Genomic DNA, 20,241 nt, shown 5'->3' on the forward strand with positions numbered 1-20,241 from the left:
AAACAAAAAACAGATTAAAACACAGAAAAGCTCAGGAAATTTCTTAACACTCCTCATTTTTATTGCCCTAGTTGGGTCATTTCAAATAAAATCTTGTTTTTTAAAGGGATAAAAGTTGAATTTTTATTTTTAAAAGCAAAACAGTGAATATTTTTGAATATGTTTTTTAACTCCATCCACAGAGAAATGTCTGAAAATGGCAGCTAACTTTCACTAAAGGGTTTAAACGGTATAAATTCCCAGATATTCAAGCTCTGCTTCTTTGTTTGAAATGTGTTTTTATGTTCATGTTTGTAAAATGTTTTAGATTTACAAGATGAGCTCTCCGTGCATTATAATTGTTTCTGTATTTATATTTGTCATTTTAATAAATCTTGATTTATTTCAAACTTTTTTCTATAAGGCCTAAATTTGTTTTACTTGGTTTTGTGTGAAAAGAATAACTTGGAGACTCGCTGACAAATAGGTCAGCGTGAAACAAACAAGTCCGATAACAAACAGGAAGATTAAATTATTTACCAACAAAGAGCCGAGCCGCACCAGGATCCTCGGTTACTGAACAGCTGATCTGGTTTTTCTTTCTTCCTTTTGAATCTCCTGGTTAAATGATTTTAAATAAATATTCATATAGTTCAGAATCCAGTATAGAAGGATTCCTCCAGAATAGGATTAGGGCCACAGCAGGAAAAATAATCTGCTTCTAATCTCTGAACCCTGACGGGTGGAAAGTCTGAATTTTGAAACTAAGAATATTCAAAATTCTGAGATTAAAATCAGAATTTTTGTCTTTCAAAAGTGATTTACGAATTCTGAGAAAATAATTCCAAGATTAATGTAAAAATTCTGAGATTAATGTCAAAATTTGGAGAAATGTCAGAATTCTGAGACAAAATATTGAAATCGGATATTAACGCCATAATTCTGGGATTAAAACCAGAATTCTGAGAAAAAAGACAATTTAAAGATAAATGTAAAAAATTATGGAATTTAATACAGAATAATGAGCCTAATAAAACAAATCTGGGATTAAAGTCAAAATTCTGATCAAAAAAAGGGCAGAATTCAAATATTAATCTATAAATTCTGGGATCAAAGCCAGAATTTTGAGATTAATATAAAATACTTTAGATTAAAGACAGAATATAAGATTAATGAAAAAATTGTGGGATTAAAGTCTTGATTCTGATTTTAAAATAGAAATGTGAAAATTCGATTAAAGTCAAAATTGTGAGAAAAGAGATTAATGAAATTAATATCAAAATGCTGGGATTATAGTCAAGATTCTGCTAAGATTGATAAAGTCAATGTAAAAATTCTGATATTACAGTCAAACGTATGAGGGAAAGAAGACGTAATAGTGAGATTAGTGTAAAAATTATTGTATTAAATATAGTTTTCTGAGCCTAATTTAAAAAAAATCTGGGATTAAAGTCAACACTCTGATTTTAAAAGGGCAGAATTTAAAGATTAATGTTAAAATTCTGGGATTAAAGAGAATTTTGAGATTAATGTAAAAGTTATGGGAATTAAATTCAATATTCTGATATAAAAAAAGAAGCGTAAAAATAAAATTTTAATAAAGTAAACCTTACAAAAAAATAAGAAAATGATGAAATGTTAAAATTCGGAGATTAAAGAGAATTGTGAAGTTAGAGTAAAAGTTATAAAGCAAAATAAAGAAATGTAAAATTGTGAGAAAAAGACAGAATAATTAAATAAAATGTCAGAATTGTGAGATTAATCATAATTCTAATTCCTAATTCTTCTCCATGTCCTGATAACTGATATAATTTCACCATTAGATGTTGTCAGGTTTGACACCTATTAAAGACAAGTTGAACAACACAGAAAAGACAAGAGAGTTACATTCTTTTGTACTCGCGAGGAGAACGGACAGAGATGTGTTTACAGTTACAAATCTCCAACCGCTCTGAAACACATTTGTCCGCTCCTCTCTTTTTATTACTTTCAGAGTCCCTATCACAGAGAGCACTGCAACTCTAAGGGGTGGGGTCAAAGCATTTTAGTTGCAGTGCTAATGACAATCACGAACTAAACACATGTTATCTTGCATTAGAACACAGAGTAAAAACAGAACAGGTCGTATATCTTCAAGGCGACGATTCGTCAGCTATCTAACCGCTCAAAGGAAGAAGAAGTCCCGGTGAGCAATGAACCCCGTGAGCACGGTTATCACTGCTTCTCTTCAGGGAGGCCCTCTTGTGAAGACGGAGATAAAGTAGATCAAAACATACAGAAACAGTCTTTATGTTTAGAGAAAAGAAAACAATCATGGAACATCAAATATGAAACACTATTGTTATAAAGGAAACAACAAATATATGATAATATATACATTTCACCTAACAGATGTAAATGGGGGAAGAGAATTGCAGATGTGTTGTTGGTTATTTCGATTTGCTATTTCCAGTTGTTGGTTTTTGTAGTTCTCAGAAATGCTGTAAATCTTTCTAACATTGGAGAACAAACTGTACCTCGAAAACTGTCACCTGCTGGACATGAACCCGACAGAATCGTCCGGGTCTGGTCCTTTGACCTTGGACCTCATTGGAGCTTGCCTCAGTTTTCCAGTGGTGTTGACTCAACGCGGGTCGGCTAAAGTCAGCGTTCCGGTCATGAACTTTGGCACATATTTCTGACTGAACCAGATCACGAGCGCTTCGCCTGTCGACTCTGTTGGAAAAGGGAAATGAGAAACGGGTTTGTTCTGGAGTTTAGACCCACTGAGAACTCCACCACTGAACCTGCTTATCTTCATCGTTATCTAAATGGTAAAAAAAAAAAAAAAAAAAACATGCTGTGGTTAAGTACACACAGTGCTGTGAAAATGCATTCCCCCTGTTACAAAATCTTGTGATTTTTCTTTTTTGTCACACAAATTGATCACGTTTTAGGATCAAATTTGGCCCGATTGCTGCTCACTTTGTTTTTTCTTGTTACATTTGCAGTAAAACTAACAACATTTCAGAAAAAGAACGTAGTGTTGACAGGAAAACAAGCCTGAACCGGAAGTAATCTGCGCCGCTGAACCGCCATCTTGGTAGGCAAGTGCAGCACAAAGTGCAGAAGAACGATGGCTTTGAGATCAACAAAAACAAAGTATGTTGACACTCTTGACCAGCAAATAAAGATAAACCAACAAAATTGCTGCTGTCAGGATCGACCGGCACGAGACACAGAATATGGTTTGTTTATTGTTGTCATAGCAACTCATGGTAGTTACGGATACCTACCAAGATGGCTGTCAGCTATGAAGTTCCTGGATATGTGATGTTACATGAGAACTATGTATTACTAAACCTGAGCTTAAATCAACAATAACATTTCCAAACAAATCTTAATACATATATTTTAAACTTACTATATCGTGACAGTGTGATAATATGAGAGGTCAAAGGTCGAGCTCCTCCACATGCTACTATGGCTATTGGTTCTGTGTCAAAAACAACCAGTCAGGGCCAGGAGGAAGGTCTTAGCGCTGTCAATCAAGCTCCTGTATATGCAGTGAAACTATTTGATGTTACAGGAAAACTGTTTATCTGTTGTCATTGGTGGGCATGCTAACTACCATTAGCATACAAGACTGCCTGCATTGTATTGAACCAACTGTAGCTCAGCATAGAAAAAGGATGATTGACAGCGCTAAGACCCGCCTCCTGGCTCTGATTGGTTGTTTCTGACTGAGCTGTATCTGTTCACAGATTATCTTTCTCATACCAAACTGTCACCTCATATTTACAGTTATAACTAATATGTTTAAAAAAACAAACCTTTTTTTAAATAATAGTTACATGAATAATTGTTCACCTCTTCCTTTTCAAATAAAGCTAATCATTTTGTTTTTGGTTTTGTATTCACATCTCATGATTCCACTGGTTGCTTGTTTTCTTTGTTTTTAAGAACCTGTTTTAAATAAAGAAATAAATTCTGCAGCTTTTTTAACGGCATGTCGCAAAACACACCGGAAAGTCCACCTCAGACTGGTCAAGTCAAAGTTTTGACTTAAATCTGATTTACAGGCCGCTACTGCTCAGAAATCCTCCAATTAAAAAAAAGCTGCACAAAATTCTTCCATATCGGCGTAAAACAAAAAAACATTTCCAGTTGAAACAAACTGCTGACGTGATTTTATCTCTTTAACTTTCACTTCAGTGAACCCTGCGCTTATCAGCCCTGTTGCGCGTGGTCTCTTACTGAACTGATTAATTGTTTTTTACCAGCTGATCTGTTGGAGCACAGCGGACTTTTTCAGACTCTTAAAGAGACAGAAGATTTAGGAGAATGAAAAACAGAGCACGTTTTCTTTATTTGAGTCCATTTCCTGGTGATTTTATGTGCTCTAATATTATGAAAAAAGTTCATATTAAAATGTTTCATAGTGAAGATGAAGCAGAAAACGTTTCAGGTTCAGCATGAATCAGATTCTCTCCATCAAACGTTTTTGATTTGCTAACAAAACAGAGGGAAAAAAATTGGAATTTGAATTTATATTTAAAAGAGCAACATTCACACACTTTATAGTTTAATTGCTTTTTATTTCCCATTAAATATTAAAATGAAGAGAAATATTTCAGTCGTTGCAGTTTTTCAGATTTGAAAACGTTTAAATGTACAAATTGAGTTTTTTCTGCTGCGTTGCATTCTGGGCATTGTAGTCCAAGTCGCTGTAAGAAAAGAAAAGTTTTCTTTTATCCACCTTGTTAAGCAGATTTTCTACACTATGTTTGCTCCTTAGGGAAGTTTGGTTTACATAGTTTTGTTTTATCTTTATTGTGACACTCATTTAAGTCATTACTTTGTTTTAGAGTTTAAACACTAAAACAGAAATCTTAATTTATATCTCCTTAGAGATTTGGACTGATTCGTGTCCAGTTTTTCACGTTTCCTAAAATTTGAAAAGGAAAAGTTTTTTAAATGCTTGAACTTATTTAGTAATTATGTAATTTATTTGTATGATTTTTCTTTCATCTAGTCTTAATAATATCAGCATTTGCACAGAAAATTATGTTTCTCCATCTAATGACGTCATCGGGAAAGAAGAATTATTACAAAATACTTTTTTGCTTTTATTTGAGTGATTTGGATTCTTTTTACTTTTTTAAAAACGTTTATTTTTTCTTCCATTTCATACATTTGCACTGTTTTGTTGTTCTGTCATATATAGTCGTAATAAATGAAAATAAAGAACATCGTGTATTCAGAACCAGCCATTCAGAAAATGCTTGATTGTTTTTTGTTTTTGTTTTTTTTTTTTTTTCTTCCGGCTTTGCTTTGGACACTGGATGCATTTTGAGAAAACGGGATTTATTTCTTGAAATCTGAACAGGCTGTGATTCTGTTTTCACCAGGACTGGTTCTGGTTCTGGTTCTGGTTCGGAGAACAGAAGAAGCTTTCGTAACATTTTGACCCTCCCTGTAAATCCGCTGATATGCGGACCGAGCTCACGCCCACCACGCTGCGCATTTCTAATGAGGGTTGCCATGTGCGCAGTCCGGAGGTTTTTGCGTCTTTTTGGTAGATTAATGCAGTTTTTACCTATGAATGTTGCTTTAGTGGCGCAACTTTGAGTTTCCCAGCCTCACACTTGCACTTGTTGCAGCGATCAGTGCACTCTAAAAAGTAACACTGCATGTTTAATTGAATTAATTTAACATTTTTATATTTTTGGGCGCAGCAGCTTCACCATCTGAAAAACCTGGACGAACCACTACCTAACTTTGAGATTAATTAAATATTAACTATATATTCACTAAATAACTTATTTATTTTCTTACATACACATAATATATGTGTATAGGAGTGAAACATGTTAATAAAATAAACAAGGGGAGGCTTTGTTTTCTCTCAGGACTTTTAGTTCACCTGAAAGCAAGCAGGTTCAAAAGTGAAAAATTAGTTAAATAAAAACTCAGACCCCTTTTCTTCCCACCTTCCCCCCAAAAATGAAAAAAATATGGACATTCCTGACTTTCAAGATTTTTCTAGAAAGTTTCTGACATTAATCTAGAATTTTTTGAGTGTTTTCCTAGCAAATTTGAAACTCAGGAATTTCCAAGATCTTTCTAGAACATTTCTGAGATTAATCTTTTTTTCTTTTTTTTTAAGTTTTTCCTAGCAAATTTGAAGGCCACACATTTTCCAGATTTTTCTAGAAAATTTCTGAGATGAGAGAATGTTTGGCAGAGATTTACTCTGTTTTTCTCTTTTTGTGTGTCTACAAAGGCCCCATATTCTAGTGTAATAAGTAGAACCAGAAATGACCCGGATTCAGACTAATCTTAAAGAAGTATTCCTAGTTGAGTATAATTTCTGCCCGCCTCTGGTAGTTTAGTTTTCCAACAGGTGGAGAGGAAATCCAGCCGATCTGGCAACTGGATCCTCCCCCGGACTGAAGGCGGGATCAGTGGGACAGAACCCGGCTGAGCGCCGCCCTCAGCCAAACACATGAACTTTGTCACATTTGAGTTTTTCCAGACAGTTTGAACTTTTCCCAGCCCGTCCTGCGGCTCCTCCACCATGTCCGTGTGGCTCTCCGCTGCGGCCGGCCTGGCCATCCTGGCCTTCGCATACATCCGGGCTTTCTGCCCGTACTTCAGCGATGACTGCGCCTACATGCTGCGGAGCCTCAAGCTGGGCATCAGGCTCACCAAGTACAGGAAGTCCAAACCTTTCTACAGCATCCTGGACTGCTTCTTGGACGCGGTGAAGAGGCAACCCACCAAGACCTTCATCCTCTTCGAGGGCCGCTCGTTCAGCTACGGAGAGGCGGACCTGCAGAGCAACAAGGTGGCCCGGGCTCTGCAGGCTGAAGCCCGGCTGAAGGAGGGCGACACCGTGGCTCTGTTTCTGCCTAACGAGCCCAGCTTCGTGTGGACCTGGCTCGGTTTGGCCAAGCTGGGCTGCCCGGCGGCTCTGCTGAACTTCAACATCAGATCCAAGTCTCTGCTGCACTGCTTCTCCTGCTGCGGGGCCAAAGTGCTCATTGCCGCTCCAGGTCAGACGATAAAACCCCAAACCAGAGCGGCTCCTATAGATTATTATCTCATTTACTTAACGACCAAAGTCCTGAAATTAGTCACTGGCAGTTCAAGTTTTCACGTTGCGCAACAAGTGATTCTAATTGCTTCATTTGAACGCATTATTTACTTCAGTCACATTATGCATTGTGCCATTTAAATAAAAAAACAAGCATGTATTTAGCATGTTGGTTAAATATGAGCGTGATTTGGGTTTAAAACATTAAAGCTGGAAGCCAAACTTTTATATAAAATCATTCCCTCACTTTGGATATTATCATATATCACATCTAGAAAGTATCAGTGTCAGTTTTTATGTTTTATGGTATTAATAATTTAGTTTAAATAAGATCTTCTGTCCCCCGAAGAGCTTCCACCTGCATGTGTCATTGCTGACATCACAAAAGGCATGTTAGAGTCCTTTGGTGTTTATTTACGAGGAAAAGTTTGTTTTGGGTTTTTTTATGTGCATGTTTTTAATTATATCACACATCTGATATTTACTGGTATGTCAGTAAATATGGATTTCAGGGAAATTTGGTAACAATACAATTAAATCAATCGATCAGAGGTCTGGATTTGGCCAATTTTTCCTAAAATTGCTCATTTAAATTGATGAAAACTAAAAACTCAGAGAATCAAAAACTGATGTAATCTAATAGTTTGGGTTCTCAGGATGAATCACATAGCATGTGCCTTTAAGCTTAGAAGAAACCACACAAGTTGCTGTTGCTATTGAAAATATTCTTCAGCGTGTATAACTGGAGAATTTAATCATTTTCTGTTAGTCAAAACGTCTCCTTTTGGAAAAGCTGCAGCATTTTCATTTTATTTTATTTGGGTTCAGTTCAATTAAGTTTTATTTGGATGGCACCAATTCACAACAAATGTCTCAAAGTTCTTGGAGGGAAAAATAATCCAAAAAAAAAAAAACAATCTTGATCTGCTGGTTTGGCGTGAAGGAAAATCTTGGTATCTGTAAATGAAACTCCTGGAGGCAGACGGTGAAGTGGGTCTGGGCCGACTGGAATTACCAGATTTCATTTCCAGAAATATTTCACAACCACGTTTGAGACTACCTGTATAAGCAAACAGGTGCTTTAATGCTTTCAGTTGAGATGAGATTTAAAATCCCAAAGATATTAACTTCATACCTGCTGGCCTCACCTGGTACTGAAAATGACCTCAAGTCCAATTCTAGAATAAAAACCTCATCAGTAGCCAGAGAAACTGTTCAAGTCGTTCATTGTTAACTTGATGTTAGCTGTTAGCACGTTCTTAACCATTGTTAGCTCTGATAAATGTTAACAAATGTAAACTTACAAATGTAAACTTTTAGCAAGCTGTTAATAAATGTTAGCTGACAGATTTTAGCTTACAGACTATGAACCAATTCAATTAGAAAATACTTTATCCTAAAAGGAAATTAAATCTTGTTACTCAAAGTATCTTCAAAGAGTCATTGTAGATTGTGATGCTGTGGAGAACAAGGGTCTCCAGTAGCAGTCAGACTTGCAAGAAATCTGAAGTTGCCTCTGACTGAAGACGGTTGTATAATAGTCTGATCGGTGTCATGACAAGCCAACAGCAAATATGATTTTCCACAGCAACATGTCCTGATGAAATCATCAGTTGTTAGCAAGCACTGCTAATCCACATCTTTTGCTTCTGCCGCTCCTGTGAAAATACCTATTTAGGGTTAGGAAGCTGAACAGATCACATGTCAGAAGAGATCAATCCACGAAGCCTCCTTTTCAACTCCACTGGGATTTGGGGTCATAGTTCAGGTTTTATTTGAGGTTTTGAGCTAATCAGCTGCTTGTTGCCATGGTTACAAATCAAAGCAACTCGGAAAGTAAAAGATAGGAGCAACAATCCAAACCAAAAAACTACAAAAAAACCCTGAAAAATTATGAAAAACATTTTCAAGTAAAACAAAAACAAGTCATAACGTAGAACTACTCCAACATGCTGCCGCAATTCTCTAATATGATGTTTATTCATTTTATCTTTATATAATATAAACAGATTTGTACCACTAAAAGTTTTCTGGTTAAAAAAATGTGTTTTTCAATCAACAACTACATTAAAATCTGCATGTTGAGGATGTGAATAATTGCATCTGCATTGGAGATGAGAAAGTTTCTTAAAATATTAAAAACAGAACGGGCTTGTTGCGCAGAGTGAAATACTTTTATTGAAACATGTAGAGACCCGTATGGATTATTAACTACATCATTTCTGTTATAAAGATGAAAAGTTCCTTCGCAAGTCAAAACAAATCTTAATAGCTTTGTTTACAAACCGTTTAATTCTGAGTATTTTTATCTGTTTCCCTGTGAACTGTCATGGCCGACTTCAGTTTCATGTTCTTTATCAGAAATTCACCCATTTCAGCTGAACTTCCAGAACCTCAGAGTTATAACTACTTACATCTACTTAGTTACAGTTATTCGAGTAACCTTTTGGAAAATAAATGCATTTCTCAGTTCCAAAAGTCAAACATTTGCTTGCTAAAAAAAAAAAAAAGATAATTTTTTTTTTAGTTTAATCTCAGAAATATACTAAGACACTCATGGTGTGCTCCAAAAGTCAAAGATTTGATTGAAAAAAATCAGAAATTTAGACATTAATCCCATTTTTGTGTGTGAAAAAACAAGGAAATTTCTGCGTTTCAAAAGTTTTAAATTTGCTTGAGAAAAATGTCAACTTTTAATCTCAATTTTGCAGATTAATCACTAAGATCTACCCTCTCTAAGTAAAATCGCAGAATGAAGAACAAGTTTGTTTTAACCAAAAAAAATCACCAGACACAAACACACCTGCAGTTTTATTCGTACGCTTTATATTGACAGAAACTGATTTGGAAAAATGTTTATTTTACTTGATTTTGAAATTATTTACATGAATATTTTCATTTTGGTCCCAAAATTTCCACATAATTTGTATAATTTGTTCTGATTGATTAGGCAATTTTCAATTAATATTTTGATCAGTTACTTAAGTAGCCTTTTTACAAAATGATTTTTTTTTTTACTCTTACTTGAATAATTTCTTCCTTTTACTTTCACTTTGGTTAAAAACGTGTTGACGTAGTGCTCCCATCCCTCAGTGGGTTCTGGTAACCGGACCCAGCTCGGCCCTCTGGCTTGCTGGGTCAGTCTGAACCCGGCCTGTGTCTGCAGAGCTGCTGGATGCGGTGGAGGAAGTTCTGCCGACGCTCCGGGACCAGGGCATCCGGGTGTTCCTCCTGTCGGACCGCTGCAGCGTTGAAGGAATCACCGCTTTGTCTGACAAGATCGCCGAAGCCTCCGACCGGCCGCTGCCTCCGGAGCTGCGGGCCAACATCCACATCCGCAGCACCGCGCTCTACATCTACACGTCCGGCACCACCGGTACGCCCGCCGCCATATTACGTTCTCTGTTTGTAAACACAGCGGATGCGCGCGCAACTTGGACGACAGAAGGAATTCGGTTGGCTGTCAAACGCTCGCTGGTTGCTATGGTTACCCGCGAATTGATACAGTTTAGACCGAGCAGGTGAAGGGTGGGCCAGCGCAGATAGGATTATAATCCGAAAGAGAAGAGCACATTTCCGCCATAAAGATGTGTAATTTTGAGATTAATCTCAGAAATGTTCTAGAAGAAACACATCTGAATCTGAAAAGTTGAAAATTTGCTACAAAAATAATTTTTTCCCCCCCAAGAAAATTTTCAACTTTTCAAACTCAGAAATTTCTTTGTCTTTTTTGATAACATTCCTGGGATTAATCTAAAATTTTTCTGAGTTTCTTCAAGTAAAATTTGGACTTTTGGAGCTCAGAAATTTCCTTTTTTTTTTTTTTTTCTAGAAAAGATTTTTAGATTAATCTAAATCTTCCAAATATTCTTCCAGCAAATGTTGGACTTTTGGAGCTTTTTTCCTAAAATTTTTCTAAGATTAAAATAAATATTTTTGAGTTTTTTGACTGCTGGATCACAGACATTTCTTTTTTTCTAGAAAATTTCTGAACATAATCTGAAAATTTCAGAGTTTCTTGGCGGAAATTTACTCTTCCTTGTCCACGCCATCTTACCAGTCCGTCAGGAACTCCTGGGCCTCTTTTTCTCCCCTGACTACATCACTTCCTGTTCAGATGGAAAACTTTCGGCTCTTTAGCTGCTAAATCCTCTGTTATGCTCACCAGCCGGCCGCTCGCTTCACCTGCTTGTTTCAGTGAGCAGGTCTTGTGTCGGTGCGTGAATAAAAGCAGCTGCAAACCTGGAAACGTGAAAGCAGTGAGCATGGAATAAAACACTGACTTTACAGATAATTAAACCTGAGCAGAGAAATTAATCCCTGGTGTTATTCTGCGTCAGTAAGCATCAAGCTGTAGCTTCATGTTCTGAGGGGATTTTTTTATGTTTTCCTCTGGCTGGTAAAGGTTTGCCTAAAGCAGCTGTGGTCACCCATGAGAGGGTGTGGGCCGCGTCCTTCGTCCAGGCATCGAGTGGAACCACAGCAGACGACATTTTCTACATCAACCTGCCTCTGTACCACAGCGCCGGCTTCCTCATCGGGATGGCCGGAGGCATCGAGAGAGGTAAGCGCTGGGAGGATGAGCGAAAGGTCAGCTAACTGCTTTCTGACATATTTTAGGCATCAACTGGAGGTTTTCAATACACAGCATATGACAAATAGACAAATATGACTTTGAAAAATTAACACCCACAATATTTTCACTATTGTGTGCTAAACAAACCAAATTATTGTTGTTAATATGTTACTGTGGAACTTTACAAACAGAGCCCCTTGTTTGGCGCCCGTTCCAGGGTGGCGCCCCAATGCGTCACATAAAATGATGCATTCCCACTTTTGGCAGATGAGTCATGTGATTCGCCGTTATTTCTAGGTCTCACTCTCGTTCTGAGGAAGAAGTTTTCAGCCTCTCAGTTCTGGGACGACTGCAGGAAGTACAACGTGACGGTGATGCAGTACATCGGCGAGACGCTGCGTTACCTCTGCAACATGCCAAAGGTGAGAAATCCGGGTCCGGTTTTCCTTCCACATCGTTTTCTGTACGCCTGCAGTTTCACTGTGGGTTTTTTTTTTCTTCTTTTTTTGCAGAAAGAAAACGAGAAGAACCACAAAGTTCGAATCGCCATCGGGAACGGAGTCCGAAGCGACGTGTGGAGCGAGTTCCTGAATCGCTTCGGCGACATTAAGGTCAGAGAGTTGTACGCCGCCACCGAGGGAAACATCGGCTTCATCAATTACACGTCCAAGATCGGAGCGGTGGGACGCATCAACCTTCTGCACCAGGTAAGAGACGCTCGCTCAAAATAAAAAAATGGATAATTAAAAAAATGTGTTGCTGCATGAGCTGCATTTTTTAAAGTGGATTTTGAAAAGATTTTTTCTAATTTATTTTCAGCGCCTTGGAAAATTATTCATAATTTTTTAATTTTATAACTTTTTGTCATGTTACAACATTTTAAAAACCATTTAGTTTTTCTTTCTGCTCACATTTATTCACCTTAAAGCCATGGAGGTTTCTGGTTCAGGACATGAGAAGATGTTAAAGGTGTAAGAAAACTATGAATGCAGCTTTTTCTATTCCATCCATCCATCCATCCATCTTCTTCCGCTTATCCGAGGTCGGGTCGCGGGGGTAGCAGCTTCAGAAGGGAGGCCCAGACTTCCCTCTCCCCAGCCACTTCTTCTAGCTCCTCCGGGGGAATCCCGAGGCGTTCCCAGGCCAGCCGAGAGACATAGTCCCTCCAGCGTGTCCTGGGTCTTCCCCGGGGCCTCCTCCCGGTGGGACGTGCCCGGAACACCTCACCAGGGAGGCGTCCAGGAGGCATCCTGACCAGATGCCCGAGCCACCTCAACTGGCTCCTCTCGATGTGAAGGAGCAGCGGCTCTACTCTGAGTCCCTCCCGGATGACTGAGCTTCTCACCCTGTCTCTAAGGGAGAGCCCAGCCACCCTACGGAGAAAACCCATTTCGGCCGCTTGTATCCGCGATCTCGTTCTTTCGGTCATGACCCAAAGCTCATGACCATAGATGAGGGTGGGAACGTAGATCGACCGGTAAATCGAGAGCTTCGCTTTTTGGCTCAGCTCTCTCTTCACCACGACGGACCGGTACAGCGCCCGCTTGACAGCAGACGCTGCGCCAATCCGCCTGTCGATCTCCCGCTCCCTTCTTCCCCCATTCGTGAACAAGATCCCGAGATACTTAAACTCCTCCACTTGGGGCAGGACACCCCCCCTGACCCGGAGAAGGCACTCTACCCTTTTCCGGCTCAAGACCATGGCCTCGGATTTGGAGGCACTGATCCCCATCCCGGCCGCTTCACACTCGGCTGCGAACCGCTCCAGCGAGAGCTGCAGATCACGATCTGATGAAGCCAAAAGGACCACATCGTCTGCAAAAAGCAGAGATGAGATCCCAAGGCCACCAAATCGGATCCCCTCAACACCTTGGCTGCGCCTAGAAATTCTGTCCATGAAAGTGATGAACAGAATCGGTGACAAAGGGCAGCCCTGGCGGAGTCCAACTCTCACCGGAAACGAGCCCGACTTACTGCCGGCAATGCGGACCAGACTCTGACACCGGTCATACAGGGACCTGACAGCCCGTATCAAAGGGCCCGGTACCCCATACTCCCGGAGAACCCCCCACAGGGCTCCCCGAGGGACACGGTCGAACGCCTTCTCCAAGTCCACAAAACACATGTAGACTGGTTGGGCGAACTCCCATGCACCCTCCAGGACCCTGCCGAGGGTGTAGAGCTGGTCCAGTGTTCCACGACCAGGACGAAAACCACATTGCTCTTCCTGAATCCGAGGTTCGACTATCCGACGGACCCTCCTCTCCAGGACCCCTGAATAGACCTTGCCAGGGAGGCTTAAGAGTGTGACCCCTCTATAATTGGAGCACACCCTCCGGTCCCCCTTTTTGAACAGGGGGACCACCACCCCAGTCTGCCAATCCAGGGGAACTGCCCCCGATGTCCATGCGACATTGCAGAGTCGCGTCAACCAACACAACCCCACAACATCCAGAGCCTTAAGGAACTCCGGGCGGATCTCATCCACCCCCGGGGCCCTGCCACCGAGGAGCTTTTTAACCACCTCGGCGACCTCGTCCCCAGAGATTGGAGAGCCCAACCCAGAGTCCCCAGGCTCCGCTTCCTCAGTGGAAGGCATGTTGGTGGGATTGAGGAGGTCTTCGAAGTACTCTGCCCACCAGCCCACAACGTCCCGAGTAGAGGTCAGCAGCACACCATCCCCACTATAAACAGTGTTGGTGCTGCACCGCTTCCCCCCCCGAGACGCCGGATGGTGGACCAGAATCGCCTCGAAGCCGTACGGAAGTCTTTCTCCATGGCCTCTCCAAACTCCTCCCACGCCCGAGTTTTTGCCTCAGCAACCGCCCGAGCCGCATGCCGCTTCGCCCGCCGGTACCCATCAGCTGCTTCCGGAGTCCCACAGGCCAAAAAGGCCCGATAGGACTCCTTCTTCAGCCTGACGGCATCCCTCACCGAAGGTGTCCACCAGCGGGTTCGAGGGTTGCCGCCGCGACAGGCACCGACAACCTTGCGGCCACAGCTCCGATCGGCCGCCTCGACAATGGAGGCACGGAACACGGTCCACTCGGACTCCATGTCCCCCACCTCCCCCGGGACGTGTTCGAAGTTTTGCCGGAGATGGGAGTTAAAGCTCCGTCTCACAGGGGATTCCGCCAGACGTTCCCAGCAGACCCTCACAACACGTTTGGGCCTGCCAGGTCTGACCGGCTTTCGCCCCCACCACCGGAGCCAACTCACCACCAGATAGTGGTCAGTGGACAGCTCCGCACCTCTCTTCACCCGAGTGTCCAAGACATACGGCCGCAGATCCGACGAAACGATGACAAAGTCGATCATCGAACTGCGGCCTAGGGTGTCCTGGTGCCAAGTGCACATATGGACACCCTTATGCTTGAACATGGTGTTCGTTATGGACAATCCATGGCGAGCACAGAAGTCCAACAACAGAACACCGCTCGAGCCCGACCTGAACTCGAGCGGTGTTCTGTTGCTTTTTCTATTTTACCTTCAAATATTTTACAAAAGAACCAAAATTTACATGTCGGAGGTTTTATTCCTGCTTGATCAAACATTTGATGCCAATTTCATTTGATTCGAAGAAACTGGAGGTCCAATTGGAGCGCTACAGTCATCGAAGTTTTCTGAATTTCACTTTAATGTTTAAAGTTCTGTGTTTTGATCCATCGTCAAACGTGAAGCTGCTCCCATCAGCCTCGGCTTCACAGATTAAACAAAGATCAGAGATGATCAGAGGATATAAAAAGTTTCTGCTTCACTCTCAGACGCTGATGAGACGTTTGCTCTTTCCTCCCAGCTTTTCTTTCCTTACACTTTGATCAAGTTTGACATCGAGAAGGAGGAGCCCGTCAGAAACTCGGAGGGTCTGTGCATCAAAGCAGAAACCGGTGAGTGATGAGCAGCTGGATTTCCATACTCTGACCTGGAGCTTTCCACTATTTTTCACATTACAACCACAAACTCTTAAAGGTTTCACAGCAATTTTATGGTAAATATCAACAAAAAGTGGCTAATGAATAAAGTTTTAACTAAACCGATAGCAGATTTTATGTTTTTTGTTTTATTTTTTATCTGAACAGTGTTTTATTCCCAACCTTTCTCTTGTGTTTCTTAATCTTCATGAAGTTTGTTTAGAAAATTAGATGAACTGGGTTTTACTTAAAGGATTTTTAAAACTATATTTCTTCCACTGTCACTTACAATCCCAGGGAAATACAGTTCCTGGTCGTAATATGAGGACAAATAAGCAACATTTTAGCAAAAGATTTAACCTTTAAACCTAGTTTTAAATATTTAATCCAATATTGACAACAGTGCAAAGAGTAAAGACGTATAAAATGTAAAAACTGAAAGATATGGAAGCAGATTAGAGAAACTGGAAACAAAATAATTCTGATTTTAATCTCAGAATTATGACTTTAATTTCAGATTATTTTCCCCTCAGAATTCTGACTTAAAGACTATTTCCAACTTTAATCTCACTTTTCCTCCCTTGTTGGTCTTAATCCAGATTAAGGGCTTGGCAATGTGATTTAAAAATAAAATCTCTCATTTATTTCATAATAGAGCCGATTGAGAATTTTTATATGTTTTTTTTTTCTTGCTTTCTTTTTTGAAAAATAAATAAAAAATGACAGAAAATATTTTTTGAGATGAGAATTAGGATTAGGCTAAAACAATTTTGGTTTAATTAGATGAATATACTGTATATATAATATTAGCTGGATAAAGATGCAATTTTACCAGAGGAACATCTTTAAAAAAAAACTTTTATAATTAGTTTTTAAAATTGTGTTGGAGTTTAATTAAATTAAATTAAATTAATTAAGTTTAATTTAATTTAATTCTAATAAAATTACTTTTTAATTCTCCTAATATTACGATTTTATTCTGTATTATTTCAACTTTATTATTGTAACATTCTGACTATTTTCGTAAAAAGAAACTGCAGTCTGATTATTATATTTTGTCATAAAGTTGACCTCAATTAAAAGTTTAAAGAAACAGAAGCTGTACAAAACGCTTGTCAAACAAGATGGCCGCCCTGTTCGCCGACATCGCCAAGCCCCAGGAATGCATTGGTGAAAAAACAAAACAAAAATTAGATTAATCGATAATATTGACTGATTGGCCAGCCGTAGTCAAACTGTTCAGTTTTATTTCTTAAAGCTGTTAAAATGAGCATAATTTATTTAGTACTTTATTTTGCTCAGGTGAAACTGGGCTTTTGGTTGGAAAAATAACTCGGCGCTCTCCGTTTATCGGCTACGCCGGCAACAAGCAGCAGACGGAGAAGAAGAGGCTTTACGACGTCCTGAAAAAAGGCGACCTGTACTTCAACACCGGCGACCTGCTTCGGTTCGACCACGAAAAGTTTGTTTATTTTCAGGACCGAGTGGGCGACACGTTCAGGTGAGTGGAGGCTCCCGGATTACCTGTCGCTCTGAGACGAACGGAGACGCTCCAATCGTCTTTTTTTGTTTCTGTTTCAGGTGGAAAGGTGAAAACGTTGCCACGTCGGAGGTCGCAGACATCCTCACTTTGGCTGCCTGCATCTTAGAAGCAAATGTTTATGGTGTTAAAGTGGAAGGTATAAAAATACTTTACGACACCAAACAGTTTAAACGGGACTTATTATGAAAAATTTGCATGTTGAACATTTTTGTATTTCCATTTGTGTCTCTACTGCTTCTAAAAACGACCTACACTGCAAAAACACTTCTTCTTACCAAGTAATTTTCTTTTGTGATTTTGTGATCTGTTTTCTAGTGAAAATATCTTAGTAGACTTGAAAAAGTACTAGTTTTATTGGCAGATTATTTCACATATGGGAAAAATGTCATTTTAATAAAATAATTTTCCAGTGTAACTAGTAATTTTAAAAAAATCAATAATCAGCTATATCTTGCTGAAAAGTTACTTTTAAGTTAGTTTTATCTCATTTCAAGCATATTAATGTATTTTCATAAGAAACTAGAATAAAATCATTGGTAAGATTTTGTTTTTTTGCAGTGCAAGTGTTTCAAAAAACAGCCCAGCGATTGTTTGGCAATAAGTTAATGTTTTTTGAAACTTCCCGGTTCTTGAGCCATACTGCGCCGTTACCTAGCAACCACAGCCCGTTACCTAGCAACCAAAGCTGAACTCCAGCTGGTTTTACTGCTATATGCGCTGTACAACGGCTGCTGGAATGTTGTTTCAGAAACCATTTGCCGGATTCTTTGGTTGTGCAGGAGGCTCCACTTCTGCTTTTCAAAGATATAGCATTTGCAGCCATTTTCACGTGAGCGTGTGAACGATGAGTTGGGAGCCGTGGCCAGCAGCAGGTTATTTAGATCTGAAGTGACTAAAGGCCCTAAATCATCTTAAATCTCATTACCTAAGAATGATTGTGTGCAAAAATGTAATGAACTTGTTTTGTATAGGACACAGACCAAGGAAGATTAATAGGTCACTACTGGCTTGAAATGGGTTCGTCTCGCCTGCTTGTTCCTAACCATCAGGTCACGAGGGTCGGATCGGCATGGCAGCCGTCACTTTGAAAGAAGGAGAAACCTTCGACTCCGCAGCCGTCTACAAGCAAGTCGTCTCCTACCTGCCGGCCTACGCAAGACCCAGATTCCTACGGGTTCAGGTAAAAATGAAGAACACAACAAATATAATTCAGCTGCACACGGTAACTGCATCTAATGCTATATTAAAACTTACTGATATTTATTGATGTCCTTCTGGAACAAACAGTGGAGAAAATAGCAAATGTAAAGCTTCCAATCAATTTTGTTTTTAATAAATTTATTATGACAATAATAAATAATATGACAGAATATTAGGGGCAAGTGGAAAAAAAAGTAAAATTACAAGAATAAAGTCATAATATTACAACTTTATTGCATTATTTCCACTTTATCCTCATAATATTATGACTTTGTTGTACTTTTATGACTTTATTCTCATAATTTTATTTTTTACTATTCTGAGATCAAAATACTAAGAAAAAAAGTCAATTTTGAATTTAAGAAGGATTTGGACTTTTCTTAGAATTCTGACTAATCTCACAATTGACTTTTTTCCTTAGAATTTTGAATTTTATCTCAGAATTTTAAGAAAAATGTCAAAATTATGAAATAAAATAAAAAATTCTAAGAAAAAGTCAGAAATCTGAATTTAATTTAAAGATTTTTACTTTTTTCTTAGAATACTGACTAATCTCAGAATTATGACTTTTCTTACAATTTTGAATTTAATCTCATAATTTTAAGAAGAAATTCAGAGATTAAAGTCAAAATTCTAAGAAAAAATACCAGAATTACGATATTAAAGTCATAATTCTGGGATCAAAGTCAGAATTCTTATTTTTTTTCCAATTTCTTTAATTCTCTTTTGTAATTATGGGAACATTTTGAGATAAAAGAAAAATTTATTTGACCACTGCTGAATTTATAAACTGGTTTATTTACAAATAAGCGACTTCTTTTTTAGTTTGGCAACTCAACTTCAGTGGACATTAACACGTTTCCTTTCTAGATCCTGATTTGATTTTGTCTCTTCACACTAAAATAAATTTACATAAAACTTTGAGGTTGCAAAGAAGCTGCTTCTTATGGGACTCCATTTGTGTCAACACATATGAAACATAGATATACCCATAAAGCATCAATACCATAGACATCAGTGAAAGATGCATAGCAACACAGACCATCAACATCTACACAAGTTTCTTCTACTTATTTTTGGCACAAATGGAACCCCGTAGCTTCTTCTGGAGCTGTTTGATGAAGTTGTTGCTCTTTCGGAGTTTGACTAAGTTTGTCCTGTTTTGGCAGCCGTCCCTGGAGATGACGGGGACGTTCAAGATGAGGAAGGTGAAACTGGTGGAGGACGGATTCAACCCCGCGCTCATCAGCGACCCGCTTTACTTCCTGGACCCGGACCAGAAGACGTACGTCCCTCTGACGGAGGAGATCCACGGCGCCATCGCTGCAGGAAAAATGAAGCTCTAACAGAAACTTAACTCTGAAGTGAACTTTGTGTTTTAATTGAAGACGTAACTTCTTCTCATGCGCGGAGCGTAACGATCGTCTAATCTCAGGGAGGAACTTTGACGCAGCACTTCGGGTTTGAAGAGACTTTTTTATTAACGCGTTTGCAGCTTTAGAGTTTTTTTAATTTTACCATCCTGACTTCAAATCAGTATTTAAATAAATGGTGCCAATATAAAAATATTCCCATTTGCTTTTTTTATCAGCAACTTTTCATACAGATGAAACAAGAAGTTTACATACACCTTTTATTCTCACTGAGGTTAAATGAGACCAAAATGATCTCATGAACAAAATTCATTCATTCATCCTTATTTCCATTTATCCATCCTTCCCTACATTTCTTCATCCTTCTTTCCTTCCTTCCATTTATTTGCCTCTTTCCTTCCTTTCTTCCGTTTCTTAATCCTTCCTTCATTTGAAGCATGGTGGTGGCTGCATGATGCTTGGAGGGTTTTTTCTTTGTCCTCAGCAGTGAAACCAGAGGATTTTTCTGCTAAAAGCTCCAGCTGCTGTTTTACTGAGCTCCACCAGGTGTTTGCCAATTGCTGCTGGCTAGTCTGAAGGAG

The 20,241-nt window shown here is 39.3% G+C and overlaps 1 protein-coding gene across 1 annotated transcript; it reads left to right on the top strand.

Annotated features, from left to right (window-relative positions):
• Window positions 1-6,303: 6,303 nt before the first annotated feature.
• LOC102224041 (very long-chain acyl-CoA synthetase-like) lies at window positions 6,304-19,852 on the top strand. The gene is made up of 10 exons (XM_023324541.1): window positions 6,304-7,016; window positions 10,224-10,433; window positions 11,463-11,621; window positions 11,931-12,055; window positions 12,146-12,340; window positions 15,430-15,520; window positions 16,847-17,045; window positions 17,126-17,223; window positions 18,137-18,267; window positions 19,457-19,852. Exons 1-10 carry the CDS (start codon window positions 6,539-6,541, stop codon window positions 19,631-19,633), a joined length of 1,863 nt encoding a protein of 620 aa, XP_023180309.1. The 5' UTR covers window positions 6,304-6,538; the 3' UTR covers window positions 19,634-19,852.
• Window positions 19,853-20,241: the final 389 nt, after the last annotated feature.

The sequence above is a fragment of the Xiphophorus maculatus genome, chromosome 2 (assembly GCF_002775205.1).
Source record: "Xiphophorus maculatus strain JP 163 A chromosome 2, X_maculatus-5.0-male, whole genome shotgun sequence".
Lineage (NCBI taxonomy): Eukaryota > Metazoa > Chordata > Actinopteri > Cyprinodontiformes > Poeciliidae > Xiphophorus > Xiphophorus maculatus.

Excerpts from the sequence above, each read along its gene's own strand:
- LOC102224041 (XM_023324541.1), top strand. The coding sequence starts at position 6,539 with ATGTCCGTGTGGCTCTCCGCTGCGGCCGGCCTGGCCATCCTGGCCTTC. Across the intron at positions 12,341-15,429 it reads GCATCAACCTTCTGCACCAG|CTTTTCTTTCCTTACACTTT; the intron begins GTAAGAGACGCT and ends CTTTCCTCCCAG. Across the intron at positions 17,046-17,125 it reads CGAGTGGGCGACACGTTCAG|GTGGAAAGGTGAAAACGTTG; the intron begins GTGAGTGGAGGC and ends TTTCTGTTTCAG.